This window comes from Microcaecilia unicolor, chromosome 3 (genome assembly GCF_901765095.1).
Source record: "Microcaecilia unicolor chromosome 3, aMicUni1.1, whole genome shotgun sequence".
NCBI lineage: Eukaryota > Metazoa > Chordata > Amphibia > Gymnophiona > Siphonopidae > Microcaecilia > Microcaecilia unicolor.
Window position 1 is genome coordinate 534,814,993 of NC_044033.1, and position 16,256 is coordinate 534,831,248.

A 16,256-nucleotide genomic window follows, 5' to 3' on the forward strand; every position below is an offset into this window, starting at 1 on the left:
TACACAAATGGATGATTCTGGTTTGAGCATATTTCAGGGACAGGCGGTTTTATAAATTAAAAAAAAATTAAAATAATTAAAATGTTTCACACAGATCTCACATTTGTTTAAACATAACAAATGGGCTATAAGCCCCTAATGTAGTACATTGGTTTTCTTATATTTTATTCTTGTGATGACTTATACTGTACCAAAACTGAAAACTCTTATCTCTTCATTTATAGTAACATAGTAGATGACGGCAGAAAAAGACCTGCACGGTCCATCCAGTCTGCCCAAGAAGATAAATTCATATGCGCTACTTTTTTATTTGTACTGTCAACTTCAGGGCACAGACCGTATAAGTCTGGCCAGCCCTATCCCCGCCTCCCAACCACCAACCCCGCCTCCCACCACCAGCTCTAGCACAGACTGTATAAGTCTGCCCAGCACTATCCTCGCCTCCCAACTACCAGTCCCGCCTCCCACCACCAGCTCTGGCACAAACCGTATAAGTCTGCCCAGCACTATCCCTGCCTCCCAACCTCCAGTTCTGCCTCCCACCACCGGCTCTGGCACAGACCATATAAGTCTGCCCAGCACTATCCCTGCCTCACACCACCGGCTCTGGCATAGACCGTATAAGTCTGCCCAGCACTATCCCCGCCGCCCAACCACCAGCCCCGGCACAGACCGTATAAGTCTGCCCAGCACTAGTCCCGCCTCCCAACCACCGGCCCCGGCATAGACCGTATAAGTCTGCCCAGCACTAGCCCCGCCTCCCAACCACCAGCTCTGCCACCCATTCTAGGCTAAGCTCCTGAGGATCCCTTCCTTCTGCACAGGATTCCTTTATGTTTATCCCACGCATGTTTCAATTCCGTTACCGTTTTCATCTCCACCACCTCCCGCGGGAGGGCATTCCAAGCGTCCACCACCCTCTCCGTGAAAAAATACTTCCTGACATTCTTCTTGAGTCTGCCCCCCTTCAATCTCATTTCATGCCCTCTCGTTCTACCGCCTTCCCATCTCCGGAAAAGGTTTGTTTGCGGATTAATACCTTTCAAATATTTGAACGTCTGTATCATATCACCCCTGTTCCTCCTTTCCTCCAGGGTATACATGTTCAGGTCCGCAAGTCTCTCCTCATACGTCTTGTAACGCAAATCCCATACCATCCTCGTAGCTTTTCTTTGCACTGCTTCAATTCTTTTTACATTCTTAGCAAGATACGGCCTCCAAAACTGAACACAATACTCCATGTGGGGCCTCACCAACGATTTGTACAGGGGCATCAACACCTCTTTTCTTCTGCTGGTCACACCTCTCTCTATACAGCCTAGTAACCTCCTAGCTACGGCCACCGCCTTGTCACACTGTTTCATCGCCTTCAGATCCTCAGATACTATCACCCCAAGATCCCTCTCCCCATCCGTACCTAGCAGACTCTCACCGCCTAACACATATACCTCTCTTGGATTTCTACTCCTTAAGTGCATCACTTTGCATTTCTTCGCATTGAATTTTAATTGCCAAACCTTAGACCATTCTTCTAGCTTTTTCAGATCCTTTTTCATGTTTTCCACTCCCTCCGGGGTGTCCACTGTGTTACAAATCTTAGTATCATCCATTCCTTCTGATGGATAATAAAAGGAGCTCACTGTGAACATTATCCACCCTAAAGGGTTGTGTTGTGGCTGTAAATGAGGAATAATGATAAATAAGTATGTGCTTTTGTTTCTAGTCATGCATCCAAAGGTTATATAATCCTTTTAAGAAATCCAGTTATTCATTTAACTTATTAGTGGAACATAACCACCGAGGCATGGTATGGTCACATTTTTAATATGGTAATACTAGAGCCCAGCTATGGAACAGGTTATTTTGAGTTAGTCTTCACTTGACCAAACTTGCTTTCCTTGTGCCAACACCATCCAGTTGGATAGGCAGTGCCTTAAAAAGTGGGCATGTGTATCCCACATTACCCCAAGCAAACTTGGGTTCAATGTGGCTTACATTTGAAAATACAGTGAGACAGAATAATAGGATTCAGTAACATCATGGGAGCAAGTAGGTGGATGTGTCTAAAACATTTAACAAAATTGAGATTAGCATATACCCAGCTGGGCATTTAAAAATTTGTCCTTTAATGATGCCGCATGTTCAGAAATCATAGCCATACGTATAAACAGTTATTCAAACATTATCACATGAACACACCAGAACAGGCATCCATACACACATTGCAAAAGTAAACAATAACTTCTGTACAGTACATCCAAAACTAAGGGCCCTGTTTACTAAGCCATGCTAGAGGTGCGCTAGCATTTTTAGTATGCACTAAATGCTAGAGGTACCCATAGGAATATATAAGTGTCTCTGGTATTTAACACGTGCTAAAAACGCTACAGCACCTTCATAAACAGGGCCCTTAATTTTTATTTCCACTTTTCCATCTTCCAAAATGCCAGGCAGCAGATGTATAGATCAGTACGACCCAAAGCAGTCCAAAACAAATAAAGTCAGAAACAACACATTTTATCCCTAATCATTCAACCATCCTTAGGATTCACATTTGGGTTTAAAAAGCAAAACCATGTGCATATAAGGTCTGGATAAATTAATTAAAACAATCAAAATTTAAAGCAAATGCCCATAATATGTAATACTTGGTAGCAATTGATATGGGCATTTCCTTTAAATTTTGATTGTTTTAATTCATTTACCATCAGGCTTATTTTTCAAAGAGAAGGACGCCCATCTTTCGACACAAATCGGAAGATGGGCGTCCTTCTCACAGGATTGCCCAAATCGGCATAATCAAAAGCCAATTTTGGGCATCCCCAACTGCTTTCCGTCGCGGGGATGACCAAAGTTCACAGGGGCATGTCGGAGGCATAGCGAACGCGGGACTTGGGCGTGCCTAACACATGGGCGTCCTCGACCCATAATGGAAAAAAGAAGGGCATCACTAATGAGCACTTGGATGACTTTACTTGGTCCTTTTTTTGTTACGACCAAGCCACGAAAAGGTGCCGGAACTGACCATTGCTAGGAAGATGGGAGGTTTTTGACCTATGGATATGATCCCAGTCCATAATGAACCGGCATTATGTTTTTTATGTTTGACACCGAGCAAGGAATTTTGAGGTCTTTTCCTCCTTCCCGTAGAATGAGTGTTGAGCAGAGACAGAGAAATTAAAAATTAACAATTGAAAAAATAAAAATATTGCAAAATCAAAAGAAAAGTACATTGCTAGGAAGATGGGAGGTTTTTGACCTATGGATATGATCCCAGTCCATAATGAGCCGGCATTAAGTTTTTTATGCTTGCCACCGAGCGAGGAATTTTGAGATCTTTTCCTCCTTCCCGTAAAATGAGAGTTCTTTGATGAAGAGGGCAGAGATAAGATCCTCAAGGTTTTTCAGCTGCAGACTAGGTATCTTTTTTTCCATCAAGGTACTGTCTATAAAACGTTAAACATCTGTTATTTGGGACAGTAAGTAATATCAGTAATGTATTTATGTACTGGAGAGAAGACATTGTTGCCATCACGGAGACATAGTTCAATGATTCCCATGAATAGGATGTAATATACCAGGCTGCAATCTATTTATGAAGGATAGAGATTGTCGTAAAGGTGGAGGAGTAGCTCTGTATGTGGGAAACGATATCCCAGTGACTGAAATGCCAGGGGCCTGGGGAAAGGAAGACGCGATATGGAAAAGAGATAATGGAACCTCTGTTCCATAGTTGTTGTCTACAGACCTCTGACACAATCGGAGAAACTAGATAAAGATCTGGTTACAGATATCCAAAAGATGGGAAAGAAAAGAGAGGTGATGTTGCTGGGAGAGTTCAACCTGCTAGATGCAGATTGGAAAGTTCCATCTGTGGAATCGGAAAGAAGTAGAGAAAAACACAACAAACTTTGCCTGAACCCAAGTAAAACCGAGTGGGTCCCTAACACAAGTGGATACATACCTGACATCAAAATCTCTTTGGGGAAGTACAAACTCCCCCTCAAATCACAAGTCAGGAACCCTGGAATACAATTAGATTCAACACTTACTCTGATTCCCCAAATCCAACCTTCAATAGCTGCTTCTACTATTTGCAACAGCTATGCTGCCTCTCTCCTTACATCGAGAAGGTAAATCTTACCCCAGTTGTGCATGCCATGGTAATATCAAGACTGGAGTACTGCAATGCACTATACAATGGTCTGACTACAAAGGGCCTGCACCAGTTCCAATTGATTCAGAATGCTGTAGCAAGACTCATAGAAGGTTGCGTGTGACATGACCACATCACACCATTTTTACAAAACCTTCATTGGCTACCAGTACAATATAGGGCTAAATTTAAAACTCTATGTCTGATCTTCAAGGCCCTTAAAGGAAATGGCCCAGAGTACCTGAAGAATAGGATGACCCTCTACACACCTCCAAGGACACTAAGGTCCTCTCAAGGACTATCACTAACCACACCCTCTCCAAAAGGCATTACACGATGTGATACCCGCAAGCGAGCCTTCTCCGGAGCAGCCCCCACACTCTGCAATGTACTGCCTGAAAGGCTCTGCTTAACACAAGACTATCTCTACTTCAGGAAGCAGGTGAAAGCTTGGCTCTTCAACTAGGCCTTTAATGGAAGAAGTAACTAACTGGTTAGTCTCACACACACAAGGAGTGACACGGGCTGCACATACTGCAGCAGGACATGTTTATCCACTCCTACCCTAGCTGAGATAATATTTAATCATCTCTCTGACCTCATGTGCACCTCTCTTTAAACTAGTCACCTTATTTTCTAACTCCTCTTAATCTCTTACCTATCTATATGTTCCATCTTTGCTTTACCCTTCACTGTCAATTAAAATGTTCTATTACATATTGTGTTGACATTGTAATTATAAGTAGTATACTATGCCATACTTTGCATTGTTATTTGAATATTTTTACTGCTGTAATTGCCTATTACTAATGGTTGATTTATTCTTACTGTACACCACCTTGAGTGAATTCCTTCAAAAGGAGGTAAATAAATAAATAAATAAATTGTGGATGCCTTACAAAGTGCTCTCCTCAGACAAATGGTGACAGAACCCAAGAGGGATGGAGAGACGCTGGATCTGGTGCTCACAAATGGGGAAACTGTGTCTAATGTCCGAGTGGGTGACCACCTGGGCAACAGTGATCGTCAAACAGTTTGGTTTGATAACAGATGAAGTGAAGGGCAGGCACTCAAAACTCAAAGTCCTGGATTTCAAACATGCTGATGTTAGTAAAATGGGTGATTATCTGAAGAAAGAGCTGATGGGCTGGAAGGACATACAAGAAATGGAAACGCAGTGGTACAGGCTGAAAGAAGCTATAAATATGGCTACTAACCTTTATGTAAAGAGAGCAAATAAAAGTAAGAGAAAAAGGAAACCGATATGATTCTCCAAACAACAAGTAGCTGAGAAAATAAAGGCTAAATAGTTGGCATTCATGAAATACAGAAAAACTCAAGAAGAGGAACACAGAGAGGAATACTGGATGAAACTGAAAGAAGCCAAGAGAGATGTACATCTGGCAAAAGCGGAAATGGAAGAATAAATGGCAAGAAATGTAAGGAGGGGCAACAAGAATTTTTTCAGAAGTATTAGTGAAAGAAGGAAGACAAAAAATGGAATTGTGAGATTCAAAGACACTGTGAACCGTTATGTGGATAATGATGAGGAAAAAGCACTTCTATTCTGTGTTCATGGAAGAAAATCCTGGAGAAGGACCACGATTGACTGGCAAAGGTACATATGAGAATGCAATGGATATAGTACCATTCATGGAAGAAAGTGTTTATGAACAACTTGAAAAATTGAAGGTGGACAAAGCCATAGGACCGGACGGGATCAATCCCAGGATATTGAGGGAACTCAGAGAGGTTCTGGCGGGTCCTTCTAAAGATTTGTTTAATAAATCCTTGAAGACTACAGGCTGGTAAGCCTACTTTGCTTATTGGAAAAGTAATGGAAGCGCTGCTGAAAGAATAGTGAATTTCCTGGAATCCAATAGGTTACAAGATCCGAGGCAACATGGTTTTACCAAAGATAAGTCGTGCCAAACAAATCTGATTGAATTCTTTGAATGGGCAACCAGAGAACTGGATCGAGGACATGAGCTAGATGTAATCTACTTAGACATCAGCAAAGCCTTTGACACGGTTCCTCATAGGAGGATGTTGAATAAACTTCACAGGCTGAAGTTAGAACTCAGTGGTGAACTGGATTAGGAACCCGTTAATGGACAGATGCCAGAGGGTGGTGGTTAATGAAATTCACTCGGAGGAGGGAAAAATGAGTAGTGGAGTGCCTTAAGGATCAGTGCTGGGGCCGATTCTGTTCAATATATTTGTGAGCGACATTGCCGAAGGGTTAGAAGATAAGGTTGCCTTTTTGCGAATTATACCAAGATTTGTAACAGAGTGGACACCCTGGAGAGAATGAAAAACATGAAAAAAGATATGCAGAAGCTAGAAGAATGGTCTAATGTTTGGCAATTAAAATTCAATGCAAAGAAGTGCAAAGTGATGCACTTAGGGAGTAGAAATCCAAGGGAGATGTATGTTCTAGGCGGTGAGAGCCTGATATGCACAAACAGGGAGAGGGATCTTGGGGCGATAGTATCTGAGTTGCTGAAGGTGACAAAACTTTGTGACAAGGCGGTGGTTATAGCCAGAAGGATGCTAGGCTGTATAGAGAGAGGTGTAACCAGCAGAAGAAAGGAGGTGTTGATGCTCCTGTACAAGTCATTGGTGAGGCCCCACATGGAGCATTGTGTTCAGTTTTGGAGGCCGTATCTTACTAAGAATGTAAGAAAACTTGAAGCAGTCTAGAGGAAGGCGACAAAAAAGATATAGAGCTTGCACCAAAAGACATATGAGAAGAGACTGGAAGACCTGAATATGTATAATCTAGAGGAGAGGAGGGACAGGGGAGATATGATACACAGACAATAATATAGAAACAAGTATTTTCCAGAAAAGGAAAATGGTAGAACTAGAAGACATGAATTGAGGTTGTGGGGTTGTAGACTTAGGAGTAATGTCAGAAAATTCTTTTTCACTGAGAGGGTTGTTGATGCCTGGAATGCCCTCCCAAGGGATGTAGTGGAGCAAAAAAACGGTGGCAGAATTCAAAAGAGCATGGGATGAACACAGAGGATCTCTAATTAGAAAATAAATTATATAAAAGACAAAATTTAAAGAGTTACATATGTGTTTGTATGTCGAGTGGTGATTAGATGGGAACATTGCTTTTGACTCGTAACCACTTGTAACCACTCGCCTCCACCTACCCTCCTCTCTTCCTTCCCGTTCACATTAATTGATTTGATTATTTTATTTTTGTCTATTAGATTGTAAGCTCTTTGAGCAGGGACTGTTTTTCTTCTATGTTTGTGCAGCGCTGCATATGCCTTGTAGCGCTATAGAAATGCTAAATAGTAGTAGTAGTAACTCTGGCTGCATCAACTAAGGCTGGTGCTGGGCTGGCTAGTATGGTCTGAGTCTGGCATATAGCAATCTGGATGGGCACATAGCAATTAGGATCGGCTGGAGAGAGCTTCGACGGAAACTCCAGTAATTTGGAACATAAGGACACAGCCAGGCAGACTTCTATGGTCTATGTCTCAGAAACAACAAAGAAAGACTATGATATCACGTTCATTGTTGATTTAATCTTGAATTGATAATGAATGTGACTGTTGGGCAGACTGGATGGATCGTTCAGGTCTTTATATGCCGTCGCTTACTGCGGGGTCTTTTACTTAGGCATGCTGGCATTTTTAGCACGTGCTAAAAATAGGCACATGCTAAATGCTAAAGATGCCCATAGGAATACATTGGCGTCTTTAGTGTTTAATGCACGCCTATTTCTGGCGCACGCTAAAAATGCCAGCGTGCCTAAGTAAAAGACCCCCTATGTTACTCTGCTACTATGTAAATATTGCTATTTCTTTTGGTTTCCTCAATTAAAGCCCAAATAAAGTTTTATTGGTTTAAGATGACAACAGGAGTGGACTAAGTTATTCATAGAGCATAAAGTCTGGTGTTGTACTGCCAGGTTATACCTGAGCCCGACCCTGGTCCTAAACAAAGAGAGTTGTGTGCCTTTTCTCCCTACTATCCCGGACTCTGCCTAGGCATACAATACAAAAGGGGACTCGGGCTTCAGAAAAAGCTGAACTCCTAAATTTATGCTTCTAAAGATCTGCCCTATTTTCAGCCAAGTTTATGAGCATAAGTTTTCAGCTGAAAATTCATCTTACTTTAGCAGCTGAAAAACTTATGCTTATAAATTTCGGCTGCCAGTCTTTTCCCTGGGTTATGAGCCTAGTGCTAAGACCCCTAACTTCTTCTCCCCACTTCAATCCACCCCTGTTGCCACCCACTCTTTATGCTTCTAAATTTAGGAGTTTACTCCCGATATTCAAAGGAACGACAGCTAGTCGGTTAAATGGTACTTAGCTGGCTAAGCGCTATATTCAGCATGAGATACCTGGCTATCTCAGCTGAATATTAGCGCTTAGTGGCTAGCTGGATGACTGGTTATGTTGCGTGACATAGCCGGTCAGCACCGATATTCAGAATCTGAGTGGCTATGTTTGACAGTCAAATATGGCCTGTGTCTATAGGTGGAATGTTTTTGGCCAGTTCCAACTTAACCAGCCAGTAAGCTCAAACTGGCCAAAATTAAACCAGATATTCAATGCCAGTCACCAGAAACGGCCCAGCCCGGCTACCTCCCACAGTGTGAATATTGGGCCCTTAGTGATATTTTGAGTAAAAATGTATGTACTCGGCCCTTGTAAATTTATGAGCATAACTCTCAAAGTTAGGAGCAGAAATGCTTTGCGTTTGGGCAGGTGAGGTGGGTTGTTCCTTTGTGACTGTGGCTGGGCCATTTGTACCTTATCCTCATTTAGTCTCCACTCAATTTCCTTTCACCAGCTCCAGAGAGCTCCTCTTCTTATTAAGAGTTGATGATTTGTCTCTGAGCCACCCACCTATCATTTGCATGTGGACCTTTCATTAGCATAAGACACTGTCACACATCTCTCATAATTTACCATGTGCCTCTGGCCAAGTTCACCCTTCCCAGATCTGTCCCCTATTGACACTTTTCTTTCTGGGATAGGAGGACGGTCCATTGTAGAACCTGCACAGCCTTTCCCAGGCCCTGCCCATCCCACTGAAGACCTCCTCTGGCCAGGCACTGGGAACAGATGGTGTTTCCATCCCTGGAAAAGAATTGCCAGGAGGAGGATGTCTTGGTTACCTAAACTGGACTTTCTCCCATGGTCCACCATTTTGGGAATGTCCTCGTGCCTATGGTGTGAGTGCATGTGACATGCAACTACACACAGATAAGGAGATGCCTGTGCACAGCCCAAAACACTGCAGCCAGACTCATATTTGGAAAAACAAAACATGAAAGTGCTAAACCCCTAAGAGAAAAGTTACACTGGATTCCAATTAAAGAACGTTTGCACCCTGGTTCATAAAATCATTCACGGAGATGCCCCAGTCTACATGATAGACCTTATTGATTTGCCACCCAGGAATGCTAAAAGATCAGCACGCACATTCCTAAATTTTCACTTCCCCAGCTATAAAGGACTAAAATACAGACTAACACATGCGTCCAGCTTTTCCTACATGAGCATGCAGCTGTGGAATACACTGCCACTTGACCTGAAAACTATTTACGACCTAATCAACTTTTGAAAATCACTGAAGACTCATCTCTTCAACAAGGCATACCACAATGATCAATAATAGGAATTATATGGCATCACCACTTACCTGATATTCTGATTGTCTTCTTTTTATACCAGATTGTTTAACTCTATTATGTTATTCTTGTTCTTTATGTATTACCAATTGTTTCTTTACTCTTGAATGGCAAATGCCATGATGGAATATTGTAAGCCACATTGAGCCTGCAAATAGGTGGGAAAATGTGGGATACAAATGCAACAAATAAATAAATATCTCACACCCTAGCACAGGAGGGTCCATATTGCTTGCACGCATGCCCCCAGGCCAACGATGGCCAGCGTTTTGTTGAAAACTGCTTCAGGGTCCTGAAGGCAAAAAATGCAATGTTGACAGAGCGCTACGGACAACAGTCTGCATCTGTGTCTGTTGTCAGTCTGAGACGCAGACTGTTGTCCATAGTGCTCTGTCAACATTGCATTTTTTGCCTTCTGGACCCTGAAGCAGTTTTCAACGAAACGCTGGCCATCGTTGGCCCGGGGGCATGCGTGCAAGCAATCAGTAGCTGTTTGAAGTGTTCAGCCTCTGTTCTTGACTTAAGTGACTTTTGATTTTTGACATAGAATGATATTTTCATGTCGATTTATATGATGTTATTTTTGGAAGGTTTTTGCCTATGTTGAAGCAAGGATCCATTGGGATCACATCAGCTCTCTAAACCTTCATTAAGGTATATTGAGCTTCTTTGTGGCTTTTCCTTCCTTTTTTCATTATACGTATATTGCATTATTTGATACTATTTTGACATTGTTTTGGATTATTTTGTTATTATTGCCTTATTGCATTGATAATCCTGCACCTATAATTTTTGTAACTTTAGATGGTTTTATGATAACCAGCATACAAGTATCTACAAACTATAACATTCACGCAAAGAGAGCAGAATTTAAATTACCTTTGCAATGATGTCAGCAGTCTCGTTATAACTTCGGCATTTCTTTATACTGGAACGAGCTAGAAAGTCTTCCACTAACCTTACACCAATGTTATAACCCCTATGGACAAGAAACAAATTAAGTATTTTCAGCCCTAGCCTCACAGACTAGCCTCCTAAATCTAGCAGTCTTAAATTTATAAGCGTAACTGAGCTGGGTCAAAAATACATAGGAATTATGCTGAAAAGTAAAGACACACAAAGACAATGTAGCAGAAAATTGATGCCAAGGGCACCAACTCTTTCTTTCAACAACAGAAAATTTTTCTCTTCTTTGTGTTACCTTACACAAATCAGACAACACAGATTTATTTTTCCAAAAAAAGAACCTTTCTATAATGAAAATGCAATTTCAACATTCAGTTCCAGTCATAAACAAAGGCAAAAGTGGCTCTATCAGATTTTCAGTCTCTGGAAAGTTTCAAGATTCAAACTGTCCACAGACAGATGTTACCCATCATCCACAGATTCTCATTGTTCTTAAAACCTTTCCCTTCTCCTTTTAAATAATAAGCTGGAGGATGTGGTAAAAGCAGTTAGCGTATCTGGGTTTAAAAAAGGTTTGGACAATTTCTTGGAGGAAAAGTCCATAATCTGCTGTTTAGATGGACATGGGGAAGCCACTGCTTGTCCTGGGATTGGTAACATGGTTTGACCCAGTATGGCTATTCTTAAATTCTTATGTTTCCCCTTTGGAATTTTCAACACCTCCACCAAACACTTTCTTAAATGCTTTGAAGTGTAACTAAGCGGGACATGGGAAAGTTAGAGAACCAGAACTTTAATCTCCGATTTTGGTTATCTAAAGTTTCCGACCTTTTATGTATCCTCATCTTATCTTTAATTAGTGCAATGGTACACTTCTGGCAATCAGTGACTTTCCTGGACAATTCTTCCACACTTAGTCTCTTGGCCAGCTAAACGAAAATCCTGTTGTTGTGTCTCCATCTCCAGTTCTTGTGTCACCCCTAGAGGTTGGTCAATATGAGTAGACAAAGTCTTTTGCATGAAGCTAATGGCCAGCCACAGAGCCTCAAGAATTATGACCTGGGGCCTATTCAAATTCAAGGAAGATGAACTTCCTACTTCCTCCATGCTTCTAGTCAGGCTACTAGAAACGACTCAAGATGACCTACATAGCCCAAAATCCCTAGATTCTTCACTCACTCCTGTGGGAAACAGCGTACAAGCACCACCATCTGGCAAGCCTGCCTTCTACAGAAGATTATCAGTACTTCTTTCCTCAGCCTTGTCTGGTAATGCAGGTCCTATATGTAATATTGGGACAATGACGTCAGTGCTAGGCAAAACGATAGAAACTATTATAAAGAACAAAATTACTAAACACATAGACCAATATGGTTTAATGAGACAGAGTCAACCTGGATTCAGTCAAGGGAAATCTTGCCTCACCAGTTTACTATATATTTTTTGAAGGTATGATTAAACCAGTAGATAATGGTGAGCCAGTTGATGTAGTGTATCAAGATCTGGACAAACTGCACACGAACTGCATAGTTAAACGTCTGCAAAACAGGTTTTGAAAATACCAATTTGGATGTTTTGAGAAGAAATTTGCCCAAATGGTGCTTTATGACACTTTTTGGATGTTTTTCTCTTTCGAAAATGAGCCCCATAGAAACCTATATAATTTTGTAAGTTTATGTGCTTTGAAAATGAGACTCCATATATATTAGTGGAGGAGTGGCCTAGTGGTTAGAGCACCAGTCTTGAAAGCTAGAGTGGCCGGTTCAAATCCCGCTGCTGCTCCTTGTGATCTTGGGCAAGTCACTTAACCCTCCATTTCCTCAGGTACAAACTTAGATTGTGAGCCCTCCTGGGACAGAGAAATATCCAGTGTACCTGAATGTAACTCACCTTGAGCTACTACTGAAAAAGGTGGGAGCAAAATCTAAATAAATTATTTGAGATTCTGTTGCTACTATCTGAGATTTTACTTGGAATGTTACTATTATTTGAGATTCTAGATGGAATGTTGCTAGTGGAGGAGTAGCCTAGTGGTTAGTGCAGTGGAACATCGAACATTGCTACTATTTGAGATTCTGTTGCTACTATTTGAGATTCTACATGAAATGATGTTGCTGAGTGGAAGAGTGGCCTAGTGGTTAGAGCACCGGTCTTGCAATCCAGAGGTGCCCAGTTCAAATCCCACTGCTGCTCCTTGTGATCTTGGGCAAGTCACTTAACCCTCCATTGGCTCAAGTACAAACTTAGATTGTGAGCCCTCCTGGGACAGAGAAATATCCAGGAGTACCTGAATGAAACTCACCTTGAGCTACTGCTGAAAAAAGGTATGAGCAAAATCTAAATAAATATTGAAGATTCTACATGGAATGTTGCTACTATTGGTGATTCTACATGGAATGTTACTGATTGGAGGAGTGGCCTAGTGGTTACAGCACTGGTCTTGCAATCCAGAGGTGGCCAAGGTTTCAAATCCTGCTGCTGCTCCTTATGATCTTGGGCAAGTCACTTAACCCTCCATTGCCTCAGGTACAAACTTAGATTGTGATCCCTCCCGAGACAGAGAAATATCCAGAGTACCTGAATGTAACTCACCTTCAGCTACTACTGAAAAAGGTATGAGCAAAATCCAAATATTATGAGGGGAGTCGTTTTGAGCAATTTTTATATTTTAGTTAATGAAAATTTTAGTTATTGTTGATTATTATGTATCTGTCTTACTTGTTTGTGTATGTGATTGAATGTAATCCACTAGACCATCTGCAATAGTGCAGAATATAGATTTTGTAAATAAATAAATATTACCTACTGGAAAAGTCCATTCAAACTCTTCAAAAGGTAGACTGGGCGTTAAATAGGTAATTCCAGTGTCTATTTTATTATCTGTGTCTTTTGACGTGATTTAATAATCTATGCTTACTGTTAACCTTTTATTGTTGGTCAATGCTGTTTTAGAGTATTTATTTCAGCTTTGATAAGAAAAGCCTGCAGTATGAATAGATTTGTAGATAACTTTCTTACAGCAAGGATAGTGAAGAGATAAGAAGTCTCTAGAAGTGGTTAGAGTATTTCATTTAGGTAGTTAAATGAGGTTTTGAATGAATGATGGAGACATACTATACAAGATCTGATATATAAACAGGTAGTTTAAAGATAATTCTGGCCTTTAATGGAAGCCAATGTAATTTTAGAAGAGGAGGCTTTCAAGTAGCATGGTACCCTGCAGACCAGGCGGGCAGTGGCATTCTGTGCTGTTTGAAGTTTTCTAATTTGATGGTTTTTGCATTCAGCATAAATTGCGTTGCAATAGTTAAGCTTGGAAAGTATTAAGGATTGGGCCAATGTGTGGAATATTGAACTAGGGAAAAAAGGCCTGATTCTTTTCAACTTCCATAGTAAGTTGAAGATAGAGGAGATTGTTTTTAAAATTTGAAAGTCAAATGTCAGATGTTGATCAATGTATACTCCCAGGATTTTCATTGTTGTATCTAATGGGTATGTTATATTGTTAATAGTGAATTTACTATAAGGTGTGGGATGAAAATGATTTGGTTAATATAAGGAATTTAGTTTTATCTCTATTAAGTTTCAATTTGAAATCAGCTGCCCAGGATGCCATTAAGTTTAGGGCTGATTTAATGATAGGTAAGATCTCTTGTAAGTCATTCACAAAGGAATATAAATTGTGATGTCATCAGCATACATGAAGGTGTTAAAACCATTTGCTTCAAGTATACTACCCAAAGGAATCATCATGACATTGAATAATATGAATGAAAGTGGTGAACCCTGAGGAACACCGCAACTGGATGACCATGGCAAAGATAAGTGACCAGATTGTTTTACTTGATCGCTTCTGGACTTTAAGAAACCATTGAACCAATGTAAGACCTTAGCACAGATCCCGAATAGATCTAATAAGTATAATACACTGAGCCCGCAAAAAGGTGGGAAAATGTGGGATACAAATGCAATAATATGTTGTGGTCGACTACATCGAAAGCACTTGACATGTTGAACTGAAGAATTATTATTTTTCTACCTATATTCAATTCTTTTCTGATATTTGCCATGAGAGTGGTTAGTACGGTTTCTGTACTGTAGGAAGGTCTAAATCTGGATTGAGAACTATATAAAATGGAGAAGATATGAAGGTAATCCATAAGTTGATGTGCAATTATTCCTTCAGTCACTTTGACAAGCAGAGGAACTGAGGCAACCAGTCTGTAATTAGAGACCTCACTCCTGCTGAGTTGAAGGTTTTTTGGAATAGGAGTTAAAATAATGTTGCCTTTGTCTTCAGGGAATAGGCCATGAGATAAAATGAAGGAAATATGTGAATTTAAACAATCAATAAATTGTTCGGGAGCTAAGAATGTATTGTGAAGATGGAATGGGTAGGGAAAAAGATGACTAAATTCTATCGGCTGTTATGCCCGCAAGAGAATTGGTGGGAGTCTTGACATATTTTTCTATATTGATATTAGAGTCCTTCATTTATTTCCTAATTTTAATTATTTTCTGTTCGAAGTATTTCACTAATTGGTCAGCAATTGGAGTTGGTTCATTGGTAATGGTTTTGTATCTAGCAGATTGTTCACTAGAGCACAGAGTTTTCTTGAATTGAGTGAGTGTCTTCAAATGAATTTTGCATAGTAAGTAGATTTGGCTTTTTTACTTTTCAGAGTTTTTGGCTTTGGACCAGGTTCTCTCTAGATGTCTGCAACGTCTTTTCACCTCCAAAATATCTGAAGTGAACCAGGGAGATAGCCTGGCAGCAGTTCTGGATTAGTGAGTGGTAAACCCACATTGGGCTTACCGCCGCTTCATAAAAACCCTCTTGGTGTCCTATAGTGTAAATAACTGGGATATTATGAAGTTCTTCATAGGCTTTAATTTGGTGAGTTATTAACCAGATTAGTAAAAATATGTCAGGTAGCCACCATACTAATTTGAGTGTTATAGCCATCAATTTTATAGGTGTAACGTAAATAAAATAACTATAACTATAGCTTGAGAAGTGACGAATCTGTGATGACAAAGTTCTAATTAGGCAGGCTTATAAGCAATTATGAGGTTATTTTTTTACAAAGAACAGTGCAGTTCTGCAGGGCTTGGTGTTAGCTGTCTGCTGTTACTACTACTACTACTTATGATTTCTATGCTGTTCAACATCTTTTTAAGTCCTCTGGCCTTTCTTGATCAGGACTATGGTTTTGTTCTATTATGTGGATGACATTTTATTGGTGTAATCAACAGATGTGAATAATCCGGATCTCACTCAGCTTTACTCCTGTCTTGATGCTATTAGTACCTGGATGGTTTTGAATATGCTGGTTCTGAATCAGGGTAAGACGGTTGCCTTGTGGATTACAAGGCATTCCCTCTCCTCTTTTGTGGTTCTCCTCCTGGATGGTTCGCCTATAACAATGGTAGAAACCTGGGGGGGGGGGGGGAGGGGGGGTCATCATTGATAGTGGACTTGACTTTGATCTACGTTTCCACTGTTAGATCCTACTGTCCAACAGTTCCAAG

The 16,256-nt window shown here is 40.7% G+C and overlaps 1 protein-coding gene across 4 annotated transcripts in view; it reads right to left on the reverse strand.

Annotated features, from left to right (window-relative positions):
* Positions 1-16,256, reverse strand: part of TRAPPC3L (trafficking protein particle complex 3 like) — a 151,150-nt gene that overhangs the window by 28,877 nt on the left and 106,017 nt on the right. For all 4 annotated transcript variants that reach the window (XM_030199235.1, XM_030199236.1, XM_030199234.1 and 1 more), the window contains one exon: positions 10,698-10,797. In XM_030199235.1, coding sequence (XP_030055095.1) covers positions 10,698-10,797 — 100 coding nt within the window. The remainder of the gene's footprint in view (positions 1-10,697; positions 10,798-16,256) is intronic.